The following is a 10,550-nucleotide window of genomic DNA, read 5'->3' on the forward strand; positions in this document are numbered from 1 at the left end:
AGAAAGGGATTGTTGTAGAAAGGCTGATAGTGCAAATAAGGAAATGTAACCTCTTTCCCACCTCCCCTGCCAAAGAAACAAAATTTCCTTTCTGGTTGTATGTATATATGTCTGGTGTGTAAGCCCATGGTTCTAGGTAATATTGGGGACCTGACTCCTGTAACTCAGAAGTGGATTTTTATATCTCAGGTGGGGGCAAAGGCACTGTCATTTGGTCTTGAAAACATTAGTAAACAGCACTACTCGCATTGTGCTGGCATCCCCCCTCTCTGGTCCACACCTCCATCCATAGGTCCTCAAATTTCTTGTCTTTCCCAAGTTTATTCCCTTTCTCCACTTTCTTCAGCTGTGATCTCCCTGCTCCGCACCAAAGCCTGACTCCCCTCTTGGTTCTCTTTTGAATCTATTAGAATCTAACTCCTTTTCACTGTCCTCCCCCTTGTCTGGGCTACCTCCTACCTGTGCCACTGAAACTTGCCATCGCTGTAAACACATCTGCCCACTTTCTGATGTACTTGCCATCCAGGGACAGCCTTTGTCTTCTCTCTGAAACTGAACCCTTCAACACACTGCACGCAATCAAAGGGATGCAGCTTCAGTTAGGATAGTGGGTAGCATCCACCTGTTTTTCTTTTCCTTCTTTTTTCTCTGACTCAGAGATGCTTTGGAGAGCCGGATGTGGTGACACACACCTGTAGCCCTAGGATGCTGAGGCAGGAGAGTCTCAACTTTGAGGACAGCCTCATAGTGAAACCCTGTGTTGAAAAATAAATCAGTTGTTACAATGGGGATGAAACACATATGGATGTCCCCCACTGAGCTCAGTTTGAGTTTGGTGAATTTCATTGTGTATGGCTGTTTTTTTTTCTGCTTTTTCTTTCTTCTTTATTGTATTGGTCTCTCTTGTTTTTTTAAAATGTTTGTTTGTTTACTTTTTTTTTTCCAAGACAGGGTTTCTCTGTAGCTTTGGAGCCTCTCCTGGAACTCACTTGGTAGACAAGGATGGTCTTGAACTCACAGAGATCCACCTGTCTCTGTCCCTCAAGTGAGTGCAGGGATTAAAGGTGTGTGCTGTTGTAATAGGAGCGGCGGGGCTGCGTCCCCAGCACCCCGGCCGCCTGCTAGCTTAAGCCCCGAAATAACAACACACAAATTGTATTCATTTAAACACTGCTTGGCCCATTAGCTCTAGCCCTTACTGGCTAATTCTGATATCCCGATCAACCCATCTCTAATAAACTGTATAGCACCGGTCTTACCAGGAAAGATTCAGCATGTCTGACCTGGCGGCTTGCTTCATCGTGTGTGTCTGCCCGGGAGAGGGGAGCATGGCCTCTGAGCTCACTTCCTCTTCCTCTCAGCATTCTGTTCTGTTTACTCCACCCACCTATGTTCTAAGCTGTGAGGCCAAGCAGTTTGTTTATTACTTAACCAATGAAATCAACAGATTGATATATGACACTCCCACATCAGTGTGCCACCACTGCCTGACTCTTCTTTTTAATTTTATTTTGAATTGATGTTTTGCCTGAATGTCTGTGTGAAGATGTCAGATCTTGAAGTTACTGACAGTTGTCAGCTGCCATGTGGGTGCTGGGATTTGAACCCAGGTTCTCTGGAAGAGCAGTCAATGCTCTCAACCGCTGAGCCATCTCTCCAGCCCATTTACTTTTCTATTGCTGTAATAAAACACCACGACCAAGGCAATTTATAGAAGAAAATGTGGATTTGGGGCTTACAGTTTCAGAGGGTTAGAGTACATTACCATCCTAGCGGGGAGCAAGGCAGCAGGCAGGCAGGCCTGGCTGGAGTAGTATCTGAGAGATCACAACTTGAGACACAAAACAAGGCAGAGGCAGAGAGAACTGGAAATAGGAGTCTTTTGAAACCTCAAAGCCTACCTCCCAGTGACACACTCCTTCCCAAACAGTTCCAGCAACTAGGGACCAAGTATACACAGATGAGCCTATGGAGGCCATTTTCATTCAACCACAGTGGTTTTTCTCAAAAGAAAAATGCTGGGTTCTAGTTAAGGAGATGCATGCTAGCTGGGCATAGTTGCACTCACCTTATTTGTTACAGCGTAAATGAACGGCAACAGAAATTATAATAAAATATTCAGCTTTAATAAGGAAAAGACAGCACGGAGGTTCCCGCGGAGAACAGGAAAGCAGAAGGGAAGGCGGGGAGCACACCCGCATATTTATTAGTAAAAAAATAACCTTAGAGGACCCCGCCCTTCAAGCAAGGTGATTGGCTGGTCTTCCCCTACACTTATTCACCTTTAATTCCAGTAGAGGCAGGTGAACTCTGTGTAAAAATAACCTGATATGGGACTGGAGAGATGGCTCTGTGGGTAAGAGCACTGACTGTTCTTCCAGAGGACCAGGGTTCAATTCCCAGCACCCACATGACAGCTCACAGCTGTTCGTAACTCTAGTTCCAGGGGACCCAACACCCTCACACAGACATACACACAGGCAAAACATCAATGCACATAAAATAAAAATAAATTATTTAAAAAAAACAGATGTACATAGGGAAATCCAGGCCAGCCAAGATACATAGTGAAATTCTGTTTCAAAAAACCAAACCAAAACAAAACAAAATTCATGTTGCAATACTTAGATGCCAATACTGCATTATTATAAATGAAATCAGTATGTTCCAGGATGGTATGGGTATAATGGTTTGTTTGCCTTTTGAAACAGGGTCTTATAGAGCCCAGCCTCCAATTCACTATGTAGACAAACCTAACTTTGAACTCTGAATCTCCTGCCTTCACATTTGAGGTGCTGAGATTGCAGGTGTGTGCTACCACGCCCAGCCTTATTTGTCTGGAAATGCATCCACAGATGAGTTGGATGGGTTAATAAAATAATAAGCGATGTGAGAAAAAATGTCGATGGTAAGGTCTACCTGGTGGATATGTGGATGTCAACTTGCCATATCTTAGAAACTTTTAATAAAATGATGGCGACTATATATATGGCGTGGGTTGTTTTGATATATGTATCTATGAAGAGAAAAGGGGTGGATTTCTAACAGGCAATTCTCTATGTCAGAAACAAGGTAAATTATGTGTTTTCAGTCTTTTTAACAAACCACACATTTGATTGAATCAAGAAGGGAGTGGCTGTTTAGACACAAGGAACAATAAAAGATGTTATAATAACATCCTGGTCAAGGAGAGAGGGAGCACTAGAGGGTGCCAGAAGAAGTTTGTGCTTCCACGTGGATAAGTCTGTCTTTTTTTTCTTTGTTTTGATTATTAGTGCATCCCCTAATTAAATGATCATAGTCTTTGAACGAGTGGACCAGGGGCATGCTCCCAAAAAGAGGACCCTGTGTAGGTCCTCATCAGTGGAAGCATCCTTCCGGAAAAGGGTGTGGCTGCAATGCTTTCTGGGCACTGCTCTATCGTTTGTATTAAAAAAATATATATACTGTGCCTGGCTTTCTGAGAGGCGTCAATGTTCTAGCCTTCCATACGGAAGCTTTTCCCAGAAAAAGGAGTTAAAGACTAGAGGCTGACCTGTAAGAAGCAGATGTGGGGAAACAAGGGAAAATGTCCAGAGGATAGGGTGCGAACACAAGCTGGATGTGCTAGATCAAAAAGCTTGTGGGTGGGGTCAGGATCAGGACTGACAGGGTGGAGACTGGAAGACACACACTTCGAAAAGGCTGCTTGAGGGATGCACGTCCGAGGAGCCACCGCGCACCGCGGATTAGGGCGGACTGCTTAGGGACAGTGGCAGCGGCGGAGCATAAAGAACACGGGCTTGTATCTCAGGAGGGCGCTGACGGCCAATGCCAAGCAGCCGTGGGCGTGGCGCTGTCAAACTTCGGGGGTCGGGACTGAAGGGGGAGGGTCTGGGAGGGTGGAGCCTCACCCCAAGCCAATAAACAACCGTCTTATAGGCGGGGCGTACCCCTCAGGCCAAAATCGGAGCCAATGAAAAGGGCCTCCGCGTGCCCGCTGGCCCGCCCCTCGTGGGGCGCGCGCCAGAGCCCTCCGGCAGCCGTTAGGGGCGGGGCCTGCGGCCGCCCGCGCGCACCTCCCGCCCTCCCCTTTGTGTCACCATGGCGGCGGCGGCGAGGATTACGAACGAGGACTCGAAAGCCGCCAGGGTCTGAGGAGGCTACCGCGACCATGGTGGTGAGGGGCCCTCGAGGCCATCAGTCTGTCTGTCCGCGTGCCAGTCTGTCCGCGCGGCCCCGCCCTGCGCGCCCCGCCCCCTGCCCCGCCCGAGCCCGCGGCCCGCCCGCCGCCCCTCACCCTCCATCGTGGTCTCCTATGGTCCCCACCTCGGTCCGGTCCTGGGTCGCAGCCTGGGCATCGACCCCGCCCCCTCAGCGCGCATCCCCTCCCCCCAGTTCCGAGCCCTGCAAAAGGGGTGACAGTGGCGGAGGACCCCGGACTTGAGAAAAGAGGGGGCTGGTTCAGCCCCATGAACTGCACCCTCTCCCCACCCCGAAGGCGCCTGCTGAGGTTTCCTGGAAACCAGCCCCCATCCCGGCGCCCTCCTCAGCATCCTCATCCCCAGCCACCCTCCCGACCACCACCTCCCGCTCCCAACAGCCCCTTGCTCGGTCCAGAGCCCCACCCCCATCCCACTCCATCCCCTGCCTGACCCTTTTCTTCTCCTTTCCTTCTTGTTCAGCCCACTCCACCCGCTCTCAATCCTCCCACAGACATCGATCTGAACCTTTATCTCATCCTCTCCCGCCTTCCTCTACCCTAGAGGCCAACACCGTGCCTCCGTTCCACTTGAGCCTTGGGGGTTTCTGTATCTTCTTGTCTTCATCTCCCCTCCTCCATGTCTCCCTTTCCCACCATACTGCTCCCGTTCATTCATCCATTCATTCCCTCACTCCACAGACATTCACTGAGACCTCCTCTGTGCAGGCCCCATGCTCCAGGCACAGAAACAGTCAGATCACATCCTGCCTTGGGGAACTTCATGGGCTGGCAGGGGACAGACTCTGAGGGTGAGACCCAGGGATGAACTCGGGGTTGCAGGGACATGGAGGAGGGAAAAGCCCAGTCTAGCAAATCCCTGAATCCCCATCTGGCAGCTGGCTTAATTTATTTATCAGATGTTGCCCAGTCTATGCACTGTGCAACTGGATGGACATGGTATATCAGGGACCCAGAGAGCAACATACAGTTCCAACTCTGCCCAACTCTTTCGGGCGCGCTGGGGGTCCCAGCCTGGGGCCCTGCTTCAGGGGAGGTCGGAGTCCAATGGGAAAGATGAGTTTCTCGCCAGAGGCGTTTAAGAACGAGATGGATAAGCTTAGGTATAGCTGTGCAGCCTGGGATGGAGGAAGCCCAGGGGATGGAGACAAAGGTGTGTAACAGCCTAAACGGACAGAGAGGGCTTTCTGGAGCAACACACATGAGGTGAGACCTGAAGAAGGAAGGGGAGAGAACCTGGTGACAGGGTGGGTGAAGTAGGTTCCAGTCTGAGGAACAGCCTTTCAAAGGCATAGAAGGAAAATGAGAAGGTGGCACTTGTGTTCTGAAAAGTCAGAGCTCTGAGAATGGGGGGGCAGAGGTAGGACGGGGAGGCAAACAGCACCCAGCTCAAGGAAGCTTGACTGCCAGACCTGAGAATTCCGACTTCATCTAGAATGCATGAGAGTCATTGAAGCGGAATCTAGGAAAACAGTCACGCTTGTACTTAGTGAAAACCAGCCTGGCAGGAGGGGATTGGGAGCAGATTACTGAGATGTGGACTGTGAAGTCCAGACAGTGGCAAGTGACTGTACCCTGCAGTGGCTACAGAAGAATCTTGAACACACACAGACAGGACCAGCATGCTTTCGCTTCTGTTACCTGCTCACCCTTGGTCCCTGCACCTCCAGCCCTCATCCCAGACCACACAGGAAGAAGCAGGCTCGCTACAGCCCAGCACTCATCTGTTGACCTACCCTTTTGCCCCTGCTGCCGGACAATGTGTAGAGCCTCCAGGCTCAAGGCCTAGGCTGGCAGATAACAAAGCTCCCGTTGTCCTGCTCCCATCTCTGGGGGCCTCTGATTCTTCTCTCTGCTTTACAGGCCCGCAGCACTGACAGTCTGGATGGCCCAGGGGAGGGCTCAGTGCAGCCTGTACCCCCTACAGGGGGGGCTGGTGCAAAGGGGAAGCCCGGGAAGAGGTGAGATGGTGCCAAGGGGCTTATCCTAGGAGGGAGGGGAGCTCCAGGAGAGAACTGTAGCTGATACTTTGCCTTTCTCCCAGGCTCTCAGCTCCTCGAGGTCCCTTCCCCCGGCTGGCTGACTGTGCCCATTTCCACTATGAGAATGTTGACTTTGGCCACATTCAGGTAAGGGAACTTCTACTCAGGTGGGAAGGTGAACTGCTGGCAAGGCACTTTGCCCCGAAGCACATCCCTGAGTCCTGGCCACCTCATGTTTGAGCAGACACCAGCAGGAATAGAGGCGAGCCGACTGAAAGAGCTGCTCTCCCATCCGCCACTTAACTCTTTGTATTCTTCCACAGCAGTCTTTTGCTAGGCACCTGCTCCATGCCAGGGCTCTGTTCCCAGACAGTGATATTGCCAGGCCTTGTCCTTGTGGAGGTCCAAGAGGGGAACCAGATCTACCCCTAGATAGTCCCAGCCAAGAAAGGTTAGGTCTGGGACAAAACTGAAGCCCCCCCTTTGGTTTGTGCTTCTTTCTGCAGCTCCTGCTGTCTCCAGAGCGTGAAGGCCCCAGCCTCTCTGGAGAAAATGAGCTGGTGTTTGGAGTACAGGTGACCTGTCAGGTGAGGCTGCCCTTGCCTCTCATCTAGCCTGAGGGACTAGTCACTGTAGTCTTCAGCTCTGTGTAATGGAGTCTGTACTCTCTGTCCTGACTGCTCCCACAGGGTCGTTCCTGGCCAGTTCTCCGGAGCTATGATGATTTCCGTTCCCTGGATGCCCATCTCCACCGGTGCATATTTGACCGGAGATTTTCCTGTCTCCCAGAGCTCCCTCCACCCCCAGAGGGTGCCAGAGCTGCCCAGGTAACCCGCTTGTCTCAGTCCCTGCCTGAGCCATCAAGGGTGTCCTCATCAGCCATGTGTACAGCCAGCAAGGCGAGGGAAATAGTTCAGATCTCTTGAGTAGGGCGTGCTGGTGTGAGCCTGTAATCTCAGCACTTGGAAGGTTCCAGTGGTATGATCTGAGTTCCAACAATCAGAATGGAGAAGCCTTAGAAACAGGACAGGAGACTAGAGGGCCCCTTTGGTTTGGCGGTTATGGGAAGGTTCAAGGGTTCACAGGCCAGCACGGCCACATCAGTTCCACTCCAGAGCTCAGCTCAGTGTGATATGAGGGTTTTTCAGAAGCTAACAGCTGAGCCACACCCAGGCATCCGGGCTGGATTTCAGCCTTGCTGAGAGATGAGCTTGGGTCCTGCGGGAGGGGAGCGGGCTCTGTCCTCATCCATTCACAGGAGTCATCCTTGGCAATTTGCTCCCAGATGCTGGTACCATTGCTGCTGCAGTACCTGGAGACCCTGTCAGGACTCGTGGACAGTAACCTCAACTGTGGGCCTGTGCTCACTTGGATGGAGGTGGGCCTGGCATGGAGAAGCTGGAGCTAGGATCTAGTGAGAAGTGTCTGAGGCACAAGAAGCAGCCTAGAGTGTGTGGGCACAGAAAAAGAAGGAAGCCAGAGGGGAGGAGGCATTGATATTATTTTAGTGTCTGTGTGGGTGCATGCCTGCGAGAGAAAGGTAGGTGTGTGTGTGTGTGTAGTTGTGTGGCTGTGGAGATTTAAAGGTATACTAGTTAGAAATGTGTTGCTGTGACTCACAGCACATCTGGCTGACAGTGACATAAACTTAATGAATTTAATGGACAAAATGCCAGTGTCTGCTATGAAGGATGAAAGTGCAGGTATCTGTGGGGGTTTTGGGGACAGGAAAGTCTTGGGACAAGTTGGGGTAGGGAAGAAGAGACAACTTTTTTTCTTGCTGTTGTAATTTTGTTGGCTTTAATTTTTTTAAATTTCATGTGGGTGAGTGTTTGGCCTGTGTGTGTGTCCACCATATGTGTGACTGTAGAGGTTGGATAAAAGGATCAGATCCCCTTGGAATTTTTTTTTTTTCGAGACAGGGTTTCTCTGGGGCTTTGGAGCCTGTCCTGGAACTAGCTCCGTAGACCAGGCTGGTCTCGAACTCACAGAGATCCTCCTGCCTCTGCGTCCCGAGTGCTGGGAATAAAGGCGTGCGCCACCATCGCCCGGCTCCCTTGGAATTAGAGTCTCAAACAGTTGTGAGCTGCCATGTGGGTGCTGGGAACTGAACCTGGGTCCTCTAGCAAACACTCTTAACTGCTGAGCCATCTCACCAGCCTTTTTTTTAGAGGCAATAAGAATTTAGGTGTTTGGTCAGGTGGTGGTTGTGTACCATTAATCCCAGCACTCAGAAGGCAGAGGCAAGCGGATCTCTGTGAGTTCGAGGCCAGCCTGGTCAACAGAACGAGGTCCAGGACAGGCTCCAAAGCTACATAGAGAAACCCTGTCTTGAAAAAACACAAACAAAAACAAATAAAAAAAACCAAGTAAACAAAAAGAATCTATGTGTTTGGACTATGGTTCTGACTGACAGCTACTCTGATAGATAAGTGGTGGCCTCACTGGTCATGGAGGAGGCTTGTGTGACTTTACTGATGGCTCTGACTTCCCCTTGCCACATTTTGACTCTGTCTCAGCTGGACAACCATGGCCGGCGCCTACTCCTCAGTGAAGAGGCCTCTCTCAACATTCCTGCCGTGGCTGCCGCCCACGTGGTCAAGCGGTACACTGCCCAGGCACCAGATGAGTTGTCCTTTGAGGTGAGACTTGACAGCAATGGCCTCTACCCGTGTTCTGTTTCTCCTGCCTTTCCTGAACCCCCTTCTTCTACCCATTCCCAGGTGGGAGACATTGTCTCAGTGATCGACATGCCACCTACAGAGGATCGGAGCTGGTGGCGGGGCAAACGGGGTTTTCAGGTGAACTGGGTGAGGTGGACATGTGCAGTAGGGCACGATGCCCACCAGGGTGCCCCAGCTACTGACTGTGGTCCTTCCTCAGGTTGGTTTCTTCCCCAGTGAGTGTGTGGAGCTCTTCACAGAGAGGCCAGGCCCTGGCCTAAAGGCAGGTAAGTACCAAGGAGAGTGGGCGGTCCCCTCCCCCTCTGCCTACCACCTGTCCTCTCTGCAATTATCCACCCACAGACGCCGACAGTCCCCTGTGTGGCATCCCAGCTCCTCAGGGTATCTCTTCTTTGACCTCAGGTAATGCAAACAAGGGATCAGGTCTCTGCCTCTGGCCCCACCTAATCATTTGTGCTCCTGACTCTAAGTGGTCTGCTTCTGCCCCCACAGTTGTGCCTCGGCCACGTGGGAAGCTGGCAGGGCTCCTCCGCACCTTCATGCGCTCTCGACCCTCCCGCCAGCGGCTGCGCCAACGGGGAATCCTGCGGCAAAGGGTATTCGGTTGTGATCTTGGAGAGCACCTCAGCAACTCAGGCCAGGATGGTGAGGCCTGGGATCTCTCACCCATCCTGCCTCAGCTGCAGCTCTGGTCCTGACACTGCTTCTTTCTCCCAGTGCCCCAAGTGTTGCGATGCTGCTCCGAGTTCATTGAGGCCCATGGTGTGGTGGATGGAATCTACCGGCTCTCAGGCGTGTCCTCCAACATCCAGAGGCTTCGGTGAGCACACACAGCCTACATTTATTAGCACCTTCTGTCCCAGCCCTGTGCTACATGTTAGGGTCATATTTGTTGGGAGTTAGGAAGGCATGGTGCAATGGTGACCTGAGGCTTCCTTGAGGAGGTGACAGCCAGGCCAGCGCTGGACAGTGAGAGTAGAAGTAGCGTCCCCAGAGGGTCAGCTCCATGGACCCTACCACATGCCAAGACTGACTCTAGGGCTGGGGACACCACAGTAAATGACACACCTGGAAGGCCTTGAGGGACAAACAAGATGGCTGAGGTACTACAGTTGTAGTGGAGAAAAAATAGATTTGGGCTCATGAGGACCAAAATAAACAAGGAGAAAGAGCAAGGAATAGTTGGCTATGCCAGGAATCACAGCACTTGGGAGGTAGAGGTAGGGGAATCAGGCATTCAGGTCATAGTTGGCCACGTAGGGAGTTCTAGGCCAGCTGGAGTTATGTAAGAGACTTTCCCAAAACGCAAAACAAAACACCACCACTACAAAAGAAAACCAGGATGGAGAGCTCATAGTCTTCAGTAGTGGAAGAAGGAGGAGACCTCCTGGGAAAGAGGTGAGAGAGCAGGCGATATCCTATTAAAAGTGCCCGTGGTGGAGGCAGCAGCCATGCAGGGGTATAGCAGTGGAGACAGTAGGGAGACTCACCAGGCAGCACATGCAGGGCTTCTTGCACTTCAGTACTGGGATGACTATGTGCATGCTAGGCAAGCACTCCATTGCTGAGCCATGCTCCTAGCCCTTCTGGGGTTTCTAGGCAGGTACTCTATCAGTGAGCCACACCCCAGCTCCACTTGTACAGGGCCACCTGGATGATTTAGAATTTGGACTTCAAGCCGGG

General features: G+C 51.6%; 2 protein-coding genes across 4 annotated transcripts in view; one reads left to right on the forward strand and one right to left on the reverse strand.

The window, feature by feature from the left end:
* The window catches only part of LOC113457658 (zinc finger protein 420-like), a 1,205,902-nt gene that overhangs the window by 833,564 nt on the left and 361,788 nt on the right, over positions 1-10,550 (reverse strand). The gene's annotated exons all lie outside the window — the stretch shown is intronic.
* The window catches only part of Arhgap33 (Rho GTPase activating protein 33), a 13,702-nt gene continuing 7,186 nt past the window's right edge, over positions 4,035-10,550 (forward strand). Inside the window, exons 1-13 of one of the 3 annotated variants that reach the window (XM_005361242.3) lie at positions 4,035-4,159; positions 4,883-4,992; positions 6,065-6,162; positions 6,246-6,330; positions 6,690-6,770; positions 6,873-7,010; positions 7,469-7,561; positions 8,703-8,825; positions 8,907-8,984; positions 9,067-9,133; positions 9,210-9,269; positions 9,360-9,512; positions 9,585-9,687. In XM_005361242.3, the coding sequence (XP_005361299.1) occupies positions 4,915-4,992; positions 6,065-6,162; positions 6,246-6,330; positions 6,690-6,770; positions 6,873-7,010; positions 7,469-7,561; positions 8,703-8,825; positions 8,907-8,984; positions 9,067-9,133; positions 9,210-9,269; positions 9,360-9,512; positions 9,585-9,687 (1,157 nt within the window). In that variant the 5' untranslated portion in view covers positions 4,035-4,159; positions 4,883-4,914. The remainder of the gene's footprint in view (positions 4,160-4,882; positions 4,993-6,064; positions 6,163-6,245; positions 6,331-6,689; positions 6,771-6,872; positions 7,011-7,468; positions 7,562-8,702; positions 8,826-8,906; positions 8,985-9,066; positions 9,134-9,209; positions 9,270-9,359; positions 9,513-9,584; positions 9,688-10,550) is intronic. The other 2 variants (XM_005361243.3, XM_005361244.3) reach the window with 2 other exon arrangements.

This window comes from Microtus ochrogaster, linkage group LG4 (genome assembly GCF_000317375.1).
Source record: "Microtus ochrogaster isolate Prairie Vole_2 linkage group LG4, MicOch1.0, whole genome shotgun sequence".
In the NCBI taxonomy this organism is placed as follows: Eukaryota; Metazoa; Chordata; class Mammalia; order Rodentia; family Cricetidae; genus Microtus; species Microtus ochrogaster.